Genomic DNA, 20,998 nt, shown 5'->3' on the forward strand with positions numbered 1-20,998 from the left:
TTCTGCTACAGCAGTTGTGGGGACGGGAAAGGGGGACAATTTAGGGGAGTACAGCAGCCTGCATGTTGCAGACACGTCTCATTGGAGGGCACGGGGAGGGCTGCGTTGAGTCCATTCCTGAGGCTAGAGAACCTTCCTCTCGCGTTCCCAGGGCTGAGGTATAGATATGTGCCTTTAGGTGTCAGAGATGCTGGGATCTGGGGATAGCAGCAGTGGGCTATCAACTTGGCAGAGTGTGCAAGCTGGAGTCTGACCTCACATGCAAGGGAGAGGGGACCCCAAAACCAATAAGTCTCACAGCTTATAATTAAGAGGCAAGACACTCCTGTGTGTGTGTAGATCTCTGGAGGAGGGAGCAGGTATCTTCCCCATCCCCCTCCCACCCCATTTTCCTAGGTGTATGTCTGAGCTGCTTTGTTTTGCTGAAATTTAATGGTGTTTTCCAGTGGGATGTGGGAAGCACCCTGCGTTCTCTCTGGCCAAGGAGCCTGTGTGGGCTTCATTGAAAGAGAGACAGAGAGAGGTGGCTTAGCTGGGAAATCTCGTGGGGAACAGCTCATACAAAACAGGCTTCTCCATGCTGGGAAAGAGTTTGACCTGGTTCTCAGAATGTTTGCCTGCGGTGTGTGTGTATGGGCACTCCCAATCTCCCTCCCTTCCCCCACCCCAGTTACTCAGTCCTTTGGGGAACTTGTTGATTCAAAGATTTAAATCTATGTCTAAGAGTGATGGAAAAGGCACTGCTGTCATCGTCACAGCCTGAACAACTCTCTTCTACTCCCTGTCACTTTCACAGTCAGGGCACCTATGTTGCCCATGATCAAAAGCCTAGAGATTTTGGAAGTTGGCCTCAAAGCCTGAGGTTCGGTGGGTATTGCAGTTGTATGTGTGCATGCCAGGGGGGAGCAATTTCTATGTAGGTTAATACTTCAGTTTCCTAAAGCCCTGTGACTCCGCCACACATTGAAGAGACTGGAATCATGATCAGGGTGTGTATGGGGGTCTCTCCAATTACACACATGAAGAGTTTTGAAGCCCCAAGGGCTCTGAGGATCCATTTTATTGCAACCACTACAGATAGCTGGAAAGACTCTTTGCCTATTGAAACCTTTATCCCAGCTTCTTTTCCCAGGAATCAGCCATTCTGCAGTCCTCCCACAAGCCCATGATGTGGTAGCTGCAGTTTTCAAGATGGTTTTCTGTGCCCTTCACACTTAAGGCCCTGATGGAGGGCTCAATCCTGCTCCTCTTTTGCCTTCAGCATCAGCATCAGCTCCCCCTGTAGGCTCTGATGTTACAATTTAGCATGTGCTGCATTCAGCAGGGTAACTGGACTTGTTATGCTCTCAGCACAGCAGTAAAAATGGAGCATGGTGAAGATATATTAACCAAGCCAGTCCTCCCCCAACCACCTGTATCACACAGAAGAGTGTTTACACTTGCTGCTCCACATAGGAAAGATCACAGTCAAATGTTCCAGCAGCACAAAGCTCTAGTGGGCATCTGCTCAGAGATGATGCAACTAGCTCCCTGAAAACAATGACCACTCATACTATGGGGGTGGATGTATCAAAAATAGCTAAATGGATTTTTCTAGGTAGCAATGAGAGAGGGATGCCTGCTACTAAAGAAACACCCAACAGGGAGTTGCCCTATATCACAGCAGTAGGCCAGGTACTTTCACAGGTGTGGTATAAACAACATTTTCTTTGCAAGCTACTTCTGACCTCAAACCATCTCAGCTCAGTCTGTGCTTTCTTCTGGGTTGACAAACTAAGCAGGTTTAGCCCTGGGCAGTAGTCGGCTGGGCAGGGTCCAAGCATAATTTTTTCAGGCCCAGTACAAACTTGTAACACAGGCCCCCTCCCACACACATACCACAATCCCTCATCCCATGTATACTATCTCATAAGCCATGAAAAAAGTTTGAATTCTGAAATTACTGTTACATATTCTACATTTCTGAATAATGCCCCCTCCCCTTCCCTCCCCTTTGCTATTTTTGTTTAACATAACATCCAGCCTGAGAGTCCTACAAGTTTGCTGACCATTTTGTAACTTTTTGGTCATTATAAAGGTGATTTTTTTATTCTAATGGACCAGTGTGACTGCAAACATTTTATAATTAGGCCAATTAACTTTAAAGCTTTATTTTTCTGGCTTTTTTCATTGCAAAATCATGAATTAGCCCCCCAAAACTATAATCTCAAGCGTTCCAAGAAAGTTACCATTGTGTGGGTCAACTATCAGATTATTATCTCCTTGGAATGCTAAACCTCATGAAGCAAGAAATAAGGTAACATCCAACAATCTTTCCAATATTTCTTTCCATCTTGTAGCTTCCGTTAATATTTGTTTTTGAATCTCACTGTCCACTCCATGTCCACCTGACAGTACTGCTGTAACTGCTTCCACTGGCAGTAGCAAGTTTTATGTTCTAGGCTCTTTTCATGTTCAGGAAGTTTAGTATACACTTTACACCATTTTTTCACAATTGGTGAATACCCTTCATTTTTTGCCAGCATACTGGGTTGCTTAAACCTCCTCTCAGGAAACAGTCGACATGGAAAACAATACAGTGCTTGGTTGGTAGAACTCCAAACATGCCAGTCTCCTGGTATCTTTTCTCTCCTGTTGGAAGTCTTACATTTGAGAAGAAAGTCAGGAAAATTATACCCATCAACATCTTTTGGCATTGACTTTGTTAGCTTCTCCATTTCTTCAAAAGTCAGGACACCAGACAGAAAAATTATTTGGCGGATAGAATCGGTTATGTTTTCAGGCCACAAGCCTGGATCTTTGAAAAGACAAAAATGAGATAGTGTAGCACTATTCTCTCCTGCTTCTTGTAAACCTTCTGAATGTGGTGGTGCTAATGGTGATACTACCTGACTATCTTCAAGCATTAGATTGGAGTCACATGATGCATGTTCTGGCAGCTTTTCTTTGTCATCAATTGCCGGTGCCACAGACACAGTCTCTATATTGAAATCATTTTCATCTTGATTTTGTTCATCTGCTTCCCTAGTTAGTATATTGCCTGACTGCGGAAAGGCCTTGTCTGGTTTGAAAAACTGGAGGATAGATTGGTGTCCTTTAGCTTTTTAGTTTCCTTTCTTTTACCTTATGTTTCTGGCTGCCTGATTTGTATTTATAGCCACCACCAGATATGGCAGTATGGAGTCTGTGTGAGTGAATTAGACACTTACTCACATATATTTTGGGCCTGCAAATCCTACCAGAAACATCAGCAGCACAGGCTCCCACTGTATTATGGTGCTTTGCTTTGCCCCTCCCATCAGCTGTCCCTCCCTCCTGCCTATGCACAAGGAACTCTGGGACTGGTAGTTCTTGATCTTGTTATGCTAGACAATGTCACAGAGGGGAGCACAAATCTCTCTGTTTCTCAGTCTCAAACTACAAGTCCTAGTTTAACTGCACAGACACACACTCTCTATTCTAGAGAAGGGCCTGGGCTAGGCCAGGAGGCCCAGCAACTCACTGTTCAGAATGTTGCTTGAGACTGCTCTAACACTGCTTTTGACTGGCTCCGGCAAATCTCACAAGATCTGGTCATTAGATGCATAAATACAGGGAAGTAGGTTTCTATGAATATCCTCAGGCATGATCTACAATTTAGCCTCAATTTTTTTCCTCGTGGTAATGAGGGTTGCAACCTGGGTCAGGCCCCCAGGGCCTCTGGGCCCTGGTAAACTGTACCCCCATGTGGGGGCCCTGTGGCTGGGAAACCACAGGGAAAAATTAGGTGCTGCAAGAAGTAATGCTGACAGTTTAGTAGGTTGTGCTCTTCCCTCTGTGTCAGTAAAGAGCTAATATTCCAAGCACAGGGCTAAAGGACAGTGGGTTGCTGGAGGTATTACTCTGGCTAGGATATAAAAAAGGAGGTCTGGACCACTTGTGGCATCTGTTGTGAGAGTAGGATGGTAATCCCAGCATCCTGGGCAAATTCAATCTGAACTCCCCTTGCAGCCTCAATAGGAAACCATCTTTTCCATTTCCTGTCCTATCCTATTGTGTCGTGTGGCTGTTAAACAGATGCAATGTTTCCACCCCAGAAAAGGGTGCACTGCAGTAGCAGAGGACAAGATCCCTGAAATAGTTTATAAAACACGTTGGGATGAAGAATTAGAGAAATGGAAGTGATTGAATCATTTCAAATACAAAAAGCATTTATTTTTGAACAATGTGGCACTTTGAGAACAAAAATAAATATTCTTATTACAAAATACCTGGGAGTCAAGCCAGCTTTCCTATCATGCTCCTACCTCCTTTATTTTCAGATCTGGAATATTTTCTCAAATACAGGAGTTGATAAAAAATAATTAGTGCTAACTGTTTACAGCTGTGTGTGTGCTGAGCCTGTAGACTGACCTCTGGGTCAGATGTTCTTGGGCAGACCAAAGGGTTCATCTTTCTCAGACTGGCCCAGGTCCCACTCAGTCATGAGTTCTGAAGACACTTCCGTGTAGAGATGGTCCCAATCCCAGCAGACATCCTCCTAATATGAGGAAAGAAAGAAAAATACTGAATTGCTACAGGTGACATGTAAAGGTCTCTGAATGCTGCTCAATGGCCAGGCGAGCAGCTCTAGAGAGAGGCTGGAACAGGCTCAGAAAGCTCCCATTCTGTGCACAGAAGGGGCATTAGGGCAGGGTCCTAGAGTCCATTAGGAGCACTAGAAATCCCAAGAAAAAGGCAGTTTCAATCCTTGCCACAATTTACAGATTTTGACAGGTCTGGTTGTGGTTTTAAAATTTCACCAAAAAAGGCAAGTTATAGATTGAACCAGCCACAGGGCAGGGAGGGGCTGTGAAATCTCCACCTATACAACTCTGCCAATTCACCTCAGTCCTAACCTGCAGACAGCTTGCTGTTCCACTCCTGGCTCCCCCTATACACCTGTCTGCCTTTGCTCCTCAATGCAGCTAGTGGTGGCTCTTAAGAGGCAGAATTTAATTCAATGTTGATGGTGCCAGGAGCCCTGTGCCCAGGTCAGAGACAGTTCCCAATAATCCCTTTGTTAGCTCTTTCATTGGAAGTGGCGCCACAAGCTCTGGTGCATCACATTCTGACCCCTGGAAACCATTGAAATCCAAGATCCCTTCAGACTTTATCCAGCTAATGCAAATCCCACCCACCGCTCATTAATAAGGTCCTGGGCTCCACATACAGCCTGACTGAGGGACATGCAGACCCAAATGAGCCACCCTGCTAGTTTCTGCCTCAGGACAAGCTCACCTCTCGTACTTCCTGTTCTGGGGCCAGAACCTTGGTGAGGAGCTTCAGGTCAATCTCGCCATCCTGTGAACACACAGCAGACCTCAGTCTTATTCCCACAGGCCAGGCACAGAGAAAAGGGACCCCCCCACACCCAGGCAGGAACAGGATGTTGCTAGTAACACAGCAGCACTCCTGTCTCCTTGGGGATCAATGGTTTCTTATAGGAGAGGATTAGCAGGTGGCAACCGGGAGGGGGCAGTCAGAGGGATGGGGAAGGCGCATGTGAGAGCAATCCCAGAGTTGCAACCCTCACAGTACTATCCCAAGTGCTGTGATTTCAGGCTGATTTGGGGGTGTGGCAATTTTGCCTGAGCTGGCTGCAGTTTCCCCCTTCAGCCACTATAGAGAGCTGCACTGGAGATATTCCATAGCAGCTGCCTGCACCTTCAGGGGACCCTGTGAACTGAGTGAGGCAGAGCCCAGGAACAACAAACTCCTCAGCCCTTTCCACCACAGTCCAGGAGCATTAATGAAATTAAGAGTCCAGAAAAGCCCCCTCCGCTGCAGACTGGTGCCAGCTCCATGCTCCAGGCAGGGGAGGCTGCTGGGACACAGTGAGGGGTTGGTGTGAACCCATGAGTGTAGATGGAGGGAAAGAGAGGAGAGAATTGCCCAGCAAGTGCACAAGAGAGCCAGAGCCTGTATTTCTCTGTGCACACATTTTCTGTGTCTGTGTTACACAAACACTGGGAGAGCAAGAAGGGGGAGCTCAAAAACCAGCAGCAAGACCAAAAACATTGAGGGTTTTTTTTTTTAATTATGATTTTTGAGTTCTTAGGGTTGGCAATATGGCAGTCCCCAAAGAGACAGGAAATCATGGCCTTTCATCTTTAGGTTTGTATCTCTCAGGAACAGCTTTGGAAACGTCCTTCCAGCAGCATGAAGAACTCCTATACCGAGAACCAGCAGCCCAGACACTGGGGGCACAGCTCTATGTGCACCAGGCACCATGGGAAGAGGCCACATCTTGGACGACCCAGGCTGAGGGAGAAGGGGCAGTGCCGGATGCCAAGGGAAGGAGCAGTGCTAGGTGTGACCCAGGACCAGGGAAAGAGGCAAAGCATGGTGAAACATGGGTAGGAAATGTGTTTTAGGAAGGGCTGCAGTGTTCCTGGAGCTGTGTTGGTCCCAGGATATTAAAGAGACACAAGGTGGGTGAGGTAATACCTTTTATTGGACCACCGTCTGTCCAATAAAAGGTATCACTTCACCCACCTTGTTCCTCTTTTAGGAAGGTAGGCATTGGAGGGAAAACTCAAGGATGCCTGACTGGGGAAATAAATGGCCATCAGAGTAAGATTTCCAAGTGGACTCCCAAGCAAAGGTGCCAGGGAGACATTTATATCCCATGTCAGAGGCACAGTAGGGGCCCCACCAGAGCAACAGTCACTGTGCACGTAGTGTTCACATACACACACAAGCATTAGGGCCCCGTAGCAGAGAAGAACAGGTCCTTGAAACCTTGGGGGGTAGGGGGTTGTGCTAGGTATCAGCTGCACCCATTTATCTCTGTTTTCCTAGAGGAGGACATGGTGAGACAGGAGGGAGATGCAGAGTGGGTTATGCTGGCCACAACGTAGGGGCACTCACTCACCAGGGTTTGGAAGGCAGCATACTTCATGAGGTCATTGTCCAGGTCACGGAAGGTCAGCACTCTGTTCACCTGGATACTGCAAGAGGCCAGAAACAAACCTAGCTAAGCGTGGGGGCACCTCACACCCCTCTGGGGAGTAGTGGCACATGGATGGGAATCTGGAAGCATCCAGCTTGAGTGCATGTCTCCCAACAGATAAGAAATACATGGGTGGAGAAGAGTCTGGGCACGTGCCTCTTGAGTGCTTTTCCATACAAGCTAGAACAATGATTTGGTGATGGAGCATTATTATTGATTGTACAGTGAATGTCAGGGAAGCCCCACATTCTCAAAGGGGTAGATGCAGTATTTGTAGGAAGCTTAACAGCAAAAATTACACTAGTCGTTTAGAAGAAAAGCAGTCTCTGATTGTTCCACCTCCTGGCTCCTAAGCAGCTTACTAAACAGCTTCCAGCATCCTCAGGTTTCTGAGTTTTCATGGCTGCTCTGAGGTCATAGTTATGAAAAAGGTGACTTACAAAGGAAAAAGGGGCAAGGAAGGCTGTTGTGCTCGCTTTTCCTTCTGTGTAATGTAACAATATAAAGAAGACCTGCAGAGATTTTATTTCTGCTTGTCATTTTACATGAGAAACGTGTGTCTTTTCTACCCTGGAAGACTACATGGATGTTCGGAGAACTAACAGGATTATAACATGATAGAAAACAAGGAAGTAAAACCTGACTGAGAAATTAAGTGATTTTTAGTCACACTGTTAAAAATGTTTTTCATTTGTTTTTGAAACAGCTATCTAATTCCAATGCCCACTAAACACTGGGGAGAAAAGACATCTTTGTTCATTGTACAGATAAAGGTGTCTGAATCCTGAAGTACCATGAAAGCTCCCATTCTATATAATCCAAGAAATCACTCCAACAAAAACAGGAAAGGGCAGATTGGCCATTCCCTGATATTTCTAAGATTAAATGAAAATTTCCCCCCCTTTGCTTATTTGAGATAAACACAACTACTTTGACCAATACTTTTAGCCAATTTAATGTGCACTATACACATTAACTAGGCACTTCAATGAGGCAGGCATCATGTGGGGGGAAAACAATTTATGATCATGTAAGTAAAGAGTATGAGGTAATACATGTGCACAAGGCAGCAGTGTTAAGGTTACACAGGCAACCTTATATTGGGCATTTTCTAACTTTTGAAGGTTTCACTTTGTAATCTCAATCATGTTCCTTTGATGTATATTTGTATGTATATAGAATACGCTGTAATTACTTTCTCTGTGTATTTGGAAACACCACACTGGAGCCTTACTATCCTGGAGTCTCACTATCATATTACATGGCATCAAATCCTACTGAATGGGACAGCCACTGATCTCTGCAGAACACCAGGTAATCTGGAATTTATTTTCAGCAGCCATTTATCAGCGCTGATCCCCAGCTGTGGGCAGTGATTTTAGACTTGTGATCATGTAGCTGTACTGTTACCTGGGTGGAGCTGCCACTTGCATGACGAGATCTTCTTCCTGTACTTCCTCCAAGTCTGGGATCACTGGAATATCTGTAAAAGAAAGAGGCGGAAGCAGCATGAAAAGGAGGGAATACTGAGCTTTCCTCCTACTTGGGAGAGAGGCGCCAGAAGTCCCACCCTCTCCTGCTATGCGGGATGAGAACACATTCACAGCTCTCATGACAGGAAAACAATGGCAGGTTTACTTGCAATAATTAAAAAACATATTGTTTAACAATAAAGCAAGCCAATAAAGCTCTGAAACCTGGGGGCAAAATAAATCCAAAGAGGGAAGCAAATTTGTGCTGCATTACGACTCGTTCAACAGTCATGGATTCTCCATTTGGAATAACTTTGAACCTTATGAGGTTTGAGTTCCGTCTGCCTGCTGCAAACCTCACACATGGACCTGCTACATAGTCACCATCATCCCATAAGCAGAGCAAGAATTCCCTTTGCACAAAAATCACCATTTGTCCAGCCCAGGCTCACATTTTATTAGAGATAAAAATATCAGATTTCTCTAAGAAAACTGCCATTTAAATTAAGGGGGAAGTGTTTAATGAAGCCCAAAATGCCAAATATAAAGAAGTTTTACAACAGATTCCCCCTCCCAAAGGGAACGATTCTCTAGATGTGTCTCATGCTGCAGCTGCAAATCTCTTTCTGATCCCTGGAGCTTGATTTCTCTGGCATGTGTCCCCTTCTCTCTCAGAAGCAATTGACCCTTCTTCTGTACCCACTTTCAGGCTCTTCCCTGGTTTCTCTGTCCTTCTTTTGAGCATTTCCTGTACCCTCTCCCCCCAAAACTCATCTCCCATTGAAGTCTGGGCTAGGGGTTTTTGCAAAGGTGGTTGCTCAGCATGTTGGATGTAGTCTCTCTATTTCATCAGCAGGGGGCTCCCCACCCAGCAAGGGCAAAGACACATGACAGCAGAGCAACAGGAGGACGAGGTCTGGTTATTGCCCATGATGCATCCTGCTTCAGGCCCAGCCATGCCATGTGTGCCCTAATAGGGTAGAGAGATAGGTTCAGCCCAAAAAAATATGAACAGGGAGCAAGGAGAGCTGCCAGATGCCTAGTCAGCAGTAGTTAGTTATGTTGAGGGCTGTCAGTATGTTCCCTGCTCCCATAAGCCCACGATCTAGACAATAGAGAGCATGAGATGAGAAGGTCACTGAAGTGCTCCAGCACTGACTACCCCCAGGCTGCACTGCTGGAGGTGAAATGGGGAAGGGGCCAGCCCAGAAGGGGAGAGGAGGTCAGGTTAAAGAGTATGGCAAACTTTTTGCTGCAGATATTCCAGTGATCCCTTCACCTCAAACCGCACTGTGTGCACCCAGCCTCATACAAACTCAGGTAGGAAATAATCCCAAGGTCACCTGGCAGACACAGCGAGTTGGAACCAAGTTATGATTTTGAGTGTCAGTTGCTGTAGCTGACCTAGGCGATGAGTCTGCCTCCAGCTGACTCCCTGTACTACTAGGGTCACAGCTATTCCAGGGAAGGGAGAAGAGGAAGGAAGGAGGGAGGGGTGCAGAAAAACTTCAGTGCAGACAAACGCCCCTTAGAGAAGGTGAGCTGTCTTTCTCTGAGGCAGATTCCTAGGGATAACAGGAGTGAGCAGGTTGGGGGAAGGTGGATGTAGGAGCAAAACATGACAGTATGACTTAGTGCAGTGTCCTTTAAAGGCCTACAGTTTGTCTTGCCCAGAAGGCTGCTCCAGCAGCCCGTTCCTTAGGCAGCAGGGGAGTTGCATGGCTCAGCTCTCTGGAGATTCTTCGCCCACCTGGCATCTGAACGAAGCAGGCATCCCAGAGGGCTGGAGCAAGCAGGCTGCTCCTGGCTCCATCAGTCGCACTGCTATTATACCACTGGAACTCAGCCGTTGGCTGTCTCTAGCTCTGACCTGTTTGCAGCCCAGGCTGAGATGACTATTCAAGAGCTGGAGAGACAGCCCCACCTGGTGAGTTTGGGGCTCAATACAGGGCCTTCCTGAGAAGCTTCCTCCTCCTCCTACCTCCTGTCAGTGCTGTGCAGCCTCCCACAGCTCCCAATGGCACTGCTCCTGCCTAATGTCCATGCTGCATCTCCAAAGGCTCCCCCTCCTCCCCAGCAGAGGAGGCAGTGCTGGCCCTTCTGCAACAGAGCATGGGTCAGCCAGACCTTGGCGAGGTGTCTGCTTGGAGCTAGCCACACAGTGGGATTTCTCTCTAATTGGCTGCCTGCTGAAAGGGCTGAGCAGGATGGAAGCTGCAGCGAGAGTCAGGCCAAGGCAAGAGGCAGCGACAGCTTGGACGATCTCAGCAGAGCTGTGCCATCCAGCTCCCCAGCCGCCCAACGAACAGGTGCCTGTGGAGCAGTTTTCAGGCTACAGCAAACTTCATAAAGACCTTTGCAGGAAAACTGCAGAGATTTGGCCTGATCCATCATTGAGACAGAAGGAAGGCAAATGCTGGTGATTCCACAGCGCCGTGTCACCAGGCCATTTGACAAAGGCCTGTCACTCTTTCGCTCGCTGTGGCGCCCTGACCGCTCTCACAGTGGAAGCTGCCATCACACATTCTTCCCAGCAAGGGCTCCCAGCTTCTGGCAGAGCATGTGACAAAGCGCAATGAAGAGACAGAAGAACAAAAGTGATTCAGTTGATGGAGAGACTGACTTAGAGGGAGGGAGTATAAGGGCTGAATGTGTAGGGCTCAGCTCAGTGATGGCTGGGGGAGAGGGGCAGAGTCATTGTGTATAAAGGGCAAAGAGTAAGGAGGAGAGAGGTTGTTTAAGCTGGTGTGAGGGGATCAGCTGACAAGTAAGGAGATGATGCTGAGCAAAGAAAAGAAGTTATGTTGAATCACAGGTAAAATGGACGAAGGGGAGCTCTCTAACTGTCTTCCCGGAAGAAGCGGGATTCCCATGGCTGGAGTCATTTAAAAGCAGGACTGGGCAAGGGCCTGGAGAATGACTGTAGGGAACATTCCTGCATGGGCAGAAGTAAGGTGATGGCCAGACTAGATGGGACCTGCTGGGTCTTTTGAGTCTCTAATTTCTCTGATGGTCTGAAGTGCTGCTCAGTGGTTCAGCAGCTGAGGGGAATCGGAGGCTTTCAAAGATGTTTGAAAGTTAAGTCTGTTCTGCGCTAGAGACCTTTGCGCAGATACCCATATCTCTAGAGGAGGAGACTGGAACTGATTATTACACCAATGATAAAAATGTTCCTCTGCTAATAGAAATGAATGTAAAACTAACTGGGAGCATATCTGAGTATTACTGAGCTGCACTTTCAATGTGACATGCAGAAGGGGCCCAATCCTGCAAGGAGCTCAGTGTCCTCACCCCTCTTTGACTCCAATGGATTTGAGGGTGTTTAGACTCCTGCAGGATCCCTCTCTATATGAGCAAACCAACAGCCTAGCTTCCCCATTCATTGTTTATTTTGATTCCTTCTCCTGTTGGGTCTCACTCTCTTGTATTCTTTGGGCTTTGTTGCTCCCTTTTTCTTGCAGATGAGCCACAAATGTTGGACCCAGGTCCGTGATGCATCTTTCACCCTGCAGGATCCTAAAGAGTTTTACAAACTGGAGCTCCTGCCATTGGACTTGCTGACACAGGGCCCGGTCCAGCTCCCACTGGATACCATGGAAAGACTCCCACAGGCTGCAAGTGGAGTGGGGAGGAGCCCTTACCGAGCATTGCAGTCACACAGTATTCTCAAAAAAGGAGCTATGGAAAGCCAATGAATTTACCAGGTAGAACCTCTCTCAACAAGGAATTCAAGGCTCCAGCACCGTGTAGGTACTTCGAGAGAATCGTAGACAGCAGAACTTAGACATAAATGGAAATGCTCTATTAGGTTCCTGCCAGCCCATCCTATGATGGCCAGGGCAGGAATGTTGCCTATTGTATGCCATGTAGGGTTTTGTCTAGTTTACTCTGAAATGTCCCATACTATGGGGCATCCCCAGTTCCCCAGGCTAATAGATCTCACTGTCAGGAAGATTTCAGTGCTAATCAGCATTTTTTTTTTGAAATTTCAACCCACAACTTGTAATTTCCTCCTCCCCTGCCCCATCCCTGTTGTGCCACTTTAAATTCCTTCTTTCTGTTTAAATCCTTTGCATATCCACATCACAGCTTTCCCTTTCACATCAATTAGCCAAGCATCTTTCCTCTCACTCGAGCCATCCACCCTCCTGATCATTTCAGTTGCTCTTCTCAGAGCTTACTCCAGTATATTTCTGGTAACACTCTGAAAGGTTAGTGCACTATTCCAGCTGCAGTCACACAGCCATGTCAGCCATCGGGTGCAAACACTTAGGCACATGCTAACTTTAAGCTTTCACATGGACTTCAATGAAACTATTCACGTTAAGTTAAGCATGTAAGTAAATCTTTGCAGGACCTACATCCTCCCTGTTCTGCAATGTAATGCCCATGCACACAGACAGAAACTGCATTGGCCTTATTTCTACAGCTGCAAATCTCCCGACTAGAGTGTTGCCTGTATCATCCCCTGGTCTCTCTCAGCTATCCCTGATTCTCTGGTTCCTGCCTCCCATAACATCTGTATTTCAGATAATTTTCCACCAGATCAATTAACTTTGATTTTTCCATGTGGAATCTTGTAGTATTTTCTGTCCACGTTATAATCTCTCTGAATTCAAGGCCTTTGCATAAGTATCATACACGGCTTCGTAACGTCCATACACATTAAAGAGCAGCTGGGAATCATGCTCCAGTGTGTGCATATGGGAATTGGGAACATCTTATCAAACACACAAACATCATCATTGCAATGATGCCGCTGAAGGGCCTGCACATTGTAAAATGAAGCTGATTTTCAGCGGAGAACAAAGAATGGCATCACAATCTGGAAACAAATAGATTCACAATGCGTAACTGTTTTAGAAGGAAGGGCAGTTTCCTGATCATCTCTAATATATGCCAATTTCAATAAAATATTGCAGACAAATCTTTGCAGCTGGGCAGAGACCTTACTAGTCATGTTACAATCCACATGGAATTGCTCCAGCAGGGGCTTTCCCTCTGCCTCCAGGGCCCAGAACTCAGAGCATAAAAATAACAATGTAAAATAAAATAAAATGTCAATCATCAACAACAAAAACAAAGAGAATAATAATAAAATCAGGCACATACCATCTCTTAGCACTTGGTCCCTAAACTAGACCCTGGACCCCTTTACTGTAACTTATGCAAGTCCTCCCTCAACCGCAGTCTCCACCAGAGTTCCTCTGGTAACTCAGTTTTACGATACCATGGAGAATGTTCCCACTATACCCTGTTCTTAAAGGAGCACTCATTCCTCCCCTATGACAATACACCCAGTTTCCCTCCTGGTAAAGTCAGTGAAGAAAGGGGAAGAGGACTAGAAGAGATGTATGCTGGGTAATGTTTCACACACAAGAAGACTTAAGAAATGGGTTTCTGTAGGTCAAGGAAAAGAGCTCAAGGCACCTCTTTGCTCCCAGTCACAATGACCTGAAAGAATCCTAGATGGGTCTCCTCTTCAGCACCCTATTTTGGTTAAAAGGGATCAAATAATAACAAAGCACTTTCCCTTGGCATTCTCTTCCTCAGACAAAGCCAGCCCGAGCCCAGGAATCAAGGCAGAGATGGAAAATAAATATTTGAGCCCCATGCCAGCCAATTCAGAACTGCTTGCTATAGTTTATTCTCCATGCCTACGTCTAGTCTGATTTTAAATTTCCCAAGGAGCCGGGAACTATCCCTTTTCTTGGAGGCAATTGAAACTAAGCTTATCAAACCCAGAACTGCCGTGGTACCAGCCTCAAGTGATAGTTAACAGCTAAGTTATAATTTCCTAAACCAAATTTCATGGTCTTGTAAATGGCTAAGTAAATTATTTCTATTACAAGAGCACCAGAGACCCCAGTCTGATCAGGGCTGCAGTGGGCCAGGCACTGGCCACACACACGGTATGAAACAATCCCTGCCCTGAAGACCATTGCACCGAAGTTATGGTGAGGCAAGTTGGTGTAAGGAAGAAGTGGCAGGAGTTTTGTAGGGAGGGAGGAGGATGAAGAGTGATAGGAACACGTGGTTACCCAGAATAGGTACCTGAATGCTTAGCGGGGAAGAATGCTTTTTAAGATATAAACAAACAAGAGACACAAGTGATATCAGTAGTCCAGGCAGGGTACCTGAGACCACCTCCCTTTCTGCCTCTTACACGGGTAACTTTTCTGCAGAGGAAGTGGATGGAGAGGTAGAAGCAGGAAAAACAACTTCCAGGAATGTGGAGGCTGTAAGGTAAAGCAGGTTCCAACCCCCCTGGGCAGTTGCTTTTCCCAAGAACTTGCTTTACTTTACAGCCTCCACATTCCTGGAAGTTGCTTTTCCTGCTGCACCTCCCTCCTCCACATACAAGTCACACCTGCTTGTTATTTGTATTACAGCAGCACCTAGAGGCCCCAAATGAGACTGAGGCCCCATTGTGCTAGGTGCTGTACAAACACCCAGTAAGACAGACCCTGCCCCACTGAGCTTACAGGCTAAACCGACAAGACAGACAGAGTGGAAGGGGGAATGTAAACTCAGAGAGGAGAGGTGGCTTGCCCACAGACAGCAAGGCAGTGGCAGAGCTGGGATTGAAAGCCCTGTCTCCTGGGTGCCAGTCCAGTGCTAACACTGATTCACTTAGTGTACATCTTTTACAGCCACTAGCCCTTCCTTTTAATTTAGGCCCCCTAGGGCTGCCCAGCCATTCTCGCTGGAGTCACAACTCCAAGTGCTGAAAGTCACATTAAAAATCTCCTTATTCATGCTTAATGAAGATTTTCTCCCCCTAGTCACCTGATATTTTCAATGGCCAGTTCAGAGCCACACAGCAAAAAATCAGTCCTCTTCAATGACCACACAATGCCTGCACATCTTTGCACCTAGAGGGCGGCAGCTTTGGAGGCTAGCTGACCCCTTCAAAGCAGGTTTGTTTATCCACAGCACAGCAGAATTACAGGCTCCTCACTTAAAGAATGGCAGAAACTAACTTAATTTTACATTTTATGAGCATGAAACTTAAACCAGAGATAATTATAATTTCTCTGCTGCTGCAAAACTTTATTTTACTGAATGCTGTTACCTTCTGCATCACGTTTGGGGAATTTTAAACAGGCAAATGGAAGGAGGTCTGATTGAAGATGAAGTTAAGTGAAAGAAATTGGTCTCATTTAGCACATGACAGGATTCATCTGTGTTCCCAAGTCCACCGAGGTAGCATCATGGGCGTTTCATATTCATGAGCTGCTGCAACACTGTCCCCTCATTTACAAAGCGCCGTGTTCAGCAAATTCCGTCCCTGTGGACACTCCGTGCATTTCATGGTCTTGTCAGAGAGACATCAAACACTCCATTAACCAAATACCAGAAAATGGCTTTAATTAGCGCATCTCAATCCGATAAATATTTTTCCCCCCTCTAAGAGGAAAAAAATGGAGAATAAGAAAAGAAAAATGGAAAGCAACAGGCTTAAAAAAACCCGCAGGAACAAGGAGCAGAGGCAGCTTCTGCTGAACACACAAACAAGCTCAAAGCCTCTTGGAAGGTTTCTCATGAGAGCAGCAGGTAAGCAGAGAGGGCAAAGAATAGCTCTCTGGACTCTGGGTCACTCTGTTTGATTGAGATGCATTCCCCAAGATCGTACCTGACCTGCTGCCAGTCTGATGGTTGATCAGGAGCCATGTCCATCACCAGTGGGAGGATGAAAGCAGAGGGCTTGAAGGGAATCAGTTCGCTACCATGGCTGCTGAAGAGTAGCTCTGGAAAGCTGAGAGAAGAAACTAAGGAAAAACAGTACGAGAGGGTCCATCTCCCTGAGAGCCATGGTAAGAGCCTATGATGGAGGCACCACACAGGCTAGTTGCTGTGAGGAGTCACAATAGCCTCTAACCCCAGGTCATAGAAAGGTCTCATCAGTGGCCCCAGAACACTGCAAAGCCAAAGAGCAGCTTTACAGAGACAACCATATTAGTAGAGAACAAGAGCAAATTGTTTGGTTTTTTCTTAGCCTTCCAAGATATGAAGTGATTATCTCAGCTAGACAAAGGGCTGGATGAAGTGATTATCTCAGCTAGACAAAGTGGCCACTCCGGCTCTTGAGCCATGACAGCCCCAGTGAACAGCACAGATCCATCGCACTGTAACAAGGTTGTGGTTGTTTTCCCAGGATGCTTGCCATGGTGTGACTCCAGCTTCGTCTGATAGGCCCAGGGCAGACTGGAATCCAGTGCAACTACCACCTTGTCCGGTGTTGCTGCTAACATGCAGTATCTTCCCAGTCTGGAATCATCATTGCACACATCTTCCTTGTGATGTTTGAGGGAGAGGATATAAGCACTACTTTGATGCTGTGATACAGGGGGCAATAAGGCAGTGTCTGACAAGTTACTGGGCTTAATACAGGGGGAGCTAGTGAAATTCTATGGCCTGTGTTATACAGGAGGTCAGACTAGATGATCTAATGGTCCCTTCTGACCCTTAAAATCTATGCACTTATGACCTTTGGACAACCAGGCTAGTCAGTGGCAATAGAAGCAGCAGGAACTTGGGAGATCAGGATTGAGACTATGGTAATGGAGACCAACATATGGCTGGCATTAGCAAGGCACTGTTATGTGGGAGCTCAAACTGCCAAAGATCTTTCTGTGGAGGAAGCATTTAGCCACGATCGTCATGCAGCTACCAACCTACGGACACTCCTGTCTGAACTCTATGCCTGCCCCCGTTCCCAGCAATTTCCACTTTTCTCCTTTCAAAGGCTTCTCCACATTCCCACTCATTTCTTTTCCTGCCAACAGGTACTAAAGAAGTGGCAGGGCTACAGCCGAGAAGGGCACAAGGCTCAGGGGAAGGGATGGGAAAGGGGGGGGTGTTCAGAAATACAAAACCCTCCTCAATAATGCTGGAGATGAGTGATTTTGCTTTAGAGCATTAATGTGATTAGGGAAAGAGGTTTCTCAGAGCAGTCCCGTGGAAGTATGTTCGGTAGCAGGCATATCTGATTCTATTTCATCCTCTTCATGTTACGCTGGAAAAACAAGACAAACTACATTTCTTTTATGCTAAATCCTTCCGTTTTTTTATTTTTTTCTTATATATATTTATTTAAAAAATGCCTCTTTGATCGGCAGCACCTGTGACATTTCCACATCCAGAAACTCCTCAGAAGCCTCCCTCTCTCCGCACAAGGCCATCACTGCTGACAGCCAGCTGGGTTTGATCACAGCCATTCCGAATCGGATTTTCATAAGACAGATGAGGAGTCTTACTGCTGCTTTCTCATATCAGATGAGAAACTGAGGGGGGAGTGGGGACGGGTCCTGAGGGAACGATGCTACAATCAAGGGCTACGCAGTTCTCTCTCTGTCCCTCCACTGCTGCAGTGTTCAAAGGAGTTTGCCTCGGGCCGTTTTAAATGATGGTGTCTCAATTCTGTAATCATCTTTCAAGAGCATTTTCTTAAAGGATCTTTTAGGTAAACCTAGTCCGTCAACTACACTTATGGACTCGGCAATCATAAGCCCAATATGACTGTATCTAATGTACTAAATAATTTAGAGATGGAAGAGACTTACCAGAACCCATCAAGTTTGTTCCCAAACAGGCCAGGATCATTCCTTAACAGCTGTGTTATTCACTGCCTTGTCCAGTCTTAAATTACTCAAAACAGGGCTTCCACTATAGTCTTTGGGATATCCACACTGCACCCCCCTTCCTCTCCCACTGAAAAGATGGAGACTTCTCCAGACCAAGGCAACTCCAGGTTGTAATGTCAGCTGTCAAAGTGAGGTTAAGCTGGCCCTGAGCAATCTCAGGCATGAAGCTAGCAGCGGTGTGAGCCTTCCCATCATTGACCTGACATACATTAATGGACTCCCCCAATCCCGGGAGGATATGTGTCCACGTCACAAAGCCACCACACAGAATTTGGCCTGATACAGAATCCCTCTTAAATGGAAGTTCAGAGCTGGACTAGCAAAGGGCAGCAGGTCAGGACTCAGATGCACCTGCAGAGCTGTATGCCTGCACCTCCCCAAGTACCATCCAAGTGGCAGGTGCATGGACACATGAAGTCATAGTGGGACAGACCAACATACTAGTATAATCATCACCCTCTGCCCCAGACCATCAGTTCCTGTTCAGCCCACTCACTCAGCTCCTCACATGCCAGGCACAGTTCTGCTCTCCCTCTCCATTTCACCACTGGCAAATGTTCCCCCCACAAAGCTTCCTCCAAATCCCCCCACCTCTAGCTCCTCCCTTTCCCTGATCTCTCTCCCCCTGCATTTTTCAGTTTCCCCCTTGCTCAGCCACTATGCCTTATGTTCAACCATTGCAACCTTCTTCACCACCAGAAACTCCCTGTAGCTCACATCACATGGGAACGGACCATCTCCTTGCCTTCCCTGCATAGACTGTAACTAGTCAGAGAGGCAACTAGGATACTTTATCATTAATAACTGCTGGGCAGAACTAACTTGGTTTGCACTGTATTTCCAGCTCTGTTCTAAGCCACTTACAGACCAGGCATCATATTCAGTATTCCTTTTATTCAGAGGCAGGTGTGAAGTCCTGGCTCTGGGTAGCTACCATATGACAGACACACAGCTCTCCAGAGGCAGAAAGACTCCCAGTGACCATGGCACTTCCTTTTTTTTTTCATTTTTTTTAAAAAGAAAATCTTTTAACATTCTCCCCTTCTGTTCTAATGAAAAAGATCTGCCTGCACACACCAGAAGGGCAAGGAGCCCTTGTAAAGGCGTGACGCTTTATACAGAAGTCCTCATCCTAGAGGAAGCTTCCTGGGAGGGGGAAAATGGGTTTTACCTTGAGAGCATTGATCTAGTCACGGTCTCCTGGCAGATTCTCTCCCTGCAAGTCAGTACTGGGTTGTCTGTGCAGCAGTGTACCCTCCATTTCAATCAGCTCCCTTTTTCACACACACTGCCTGCTCCAAAAGCACATACCACCTTTTCCCACATCCAAAATCAAAAACATATGCCTTGTCCCCTTCCTCCAGCAATGGTCTTGCTCCAGAAGCTGTGCTCTTTCAGGAGAGCAGAGCTACCAGAGTGGGGCATTACTGAAGTGGGGGAATAGCTTGGGGAGGAGGGAAGGCCATGGGATAGAGACAGCAGCTGTGGCTCATTGGCTGAGACTGCATCACTGGCTGAGGAGCTGCACAGTGGGTGGGAATTGCAAAGAGTGAAGTGGGGCTGAGGGGGCATTTTGGGGAAAACATTGCAGAAGGGGGCATGGCTGGGAGGATGCAGAGAGGGGATTCTCAGCAGAAGAGATTCACAGGTTGTCAGAGGTGCCATCTCTGAAAAGAGAAGCAGGGGCATTCAGTACCCAAGACTGCCCAATCCAGGAGATGGCAACTTGCTTGCTGCGTTGCTCTGACAGATGCTGCACTGGTTAGAAAGAGCAGAGTGAACATAAGTGAAATACCAGGCAGGATAAATAAAAAAAAACCAGACTGTGCCTGTCCTGCAAGGGAGGAATACACAGGGGCAGAGCCCCCTTCATCATGAATTTATTTATAGCCACCCTTTCCTCCCTTGCATAGCCCCAGTAGGGAGAGCCTGCGCTTGCAAGAGTGCTCTGCAGATAGCTCTTTTCTAATTCCACTGACAGCCTCACATCTCTCATCTCATCCAGCATCACTGCTGCGCTAAGCTCAGCCACTTCTTCCCATTTTCCCTGTTGACATGGACAGAAAATTGAGCAATTACCCTTAAACTCCTCTCTCTCAGATCACCCAGATTGCTACACACACAGTATTAAGTCCCCAATCGCCCCTGGCCAAAAGTGGCTCAACTAGGCCTGTCCTTTAGGAATTAAACACTTTTTTGTTGCTCGTGAAGGTTTATTATTCCTAAGGTTGTCAATGTATTAAATCCTGTTAAAACAGGTTTCCCATTGTGCAGCGAGGCAGAGCTCTCCTATCAGAGCCCCACAAGCAAGGGCTCAGCAGACACTCTGCAACCCAGAAAAGGAGCAGTACCTGCTTATTGAGCCCATGTTTTATGTACAAATGTGTATATATGCAGGTATGCGCGGTACATCAGAGCATTGCACAAGAGCTTAGATAGTTCAGTGATAGGTGCTTAGTGTTTCTCAACCTTTTTGATACCAGGGACTGGCTTGCTGCCTTCCTAAACTGTGTCAGGAGATCTCAGGGACTGGCGCCAGACCACAGATCAGTCATTGAGAAACACTGCTTTAGAAAACCCCAACATCAGTAGATAGAAGAGACACTAGTTACAGCTGGGGAGTTAGTCCCACTGTTCTCAGGCGACAGTAACTTTTCAATAAAGTTCCTCTAATTTGGAGTTAGAGTGGGAAGAATTTTTTTTTTCCAGATCTATTTCGTGACTCTTCAATAACTCAAAAATGGCTCCTTTTTAATGCGTCTCACTTGCCCTGGACTAGTCTTCAGTGAAGAAGAGTGTCCTGGAAAATGGCTGAAGAAATGCAGTTTAGAGAAAATGAATTGTTAGCACAGTTCTGTGTATACCTCAAAATAGAATGCATCAGTGCTGCAATGTCTGACCCTTCC

At 46.6% G+C, this 20,998-nt stretch overlaps 1 protein-coding gene across 2 annotated transcripts in view; it reads right to left on the minus strand.

The window, feature by feature from the left end:
* Nucleotides 1-4,048: 4,048 nt before the first annotated feature.
* The window catches only part of IFT43 (intraflagellar transport 43), a 49,959-nt gene continuing 33,009 nt past the window's right edge, over nt 4,049-20,998 (minus strand). For both annotated transcript variants that reach the window (XM_067532864.1, XM_067532855.1), the window contains 4 exons: nt 8,384-8,456; nt 6,896-6,971; nt 5,260-5,322; nt 4,049-4,519 (listed from right to left, as the gene is read on the minus strand). In XM_067532864.1, the coding sequence (XP_067388965.1) occupies nt 4,400-4,519; nt 5,260-5,322; nt 6,896-6,971; nt 8,384-8,456 (332 nt within the window). In that variant the 3' untranslated portion in view covers nt 4,049-4,399. The remainder of the gene's footprint in view (nt 4,520-5,259; nt 5,323-6,895; nt 6,972-8,383; nt 8,457-20,998) is intronic.

The sequence above is a fragment of the Emydura macquarii genome, unplaced genomic scaffold (genome assembly GCF_026122565.2).
Source record: "Emydura macquarii macquarii isolate MOO-44397 ecotype Brisbane River unplaced genomic scaffold, CSIRO-AGI_Emac_v2 contig_374, whole genome shotgun sequence".
In the NCBI taxonomy this organism is placed as follows: domain Eukaryota; kingdom Metazoa; phylum Chordata; order Testudines; family Chelidae; genus Emydura; species Emydura macquarii.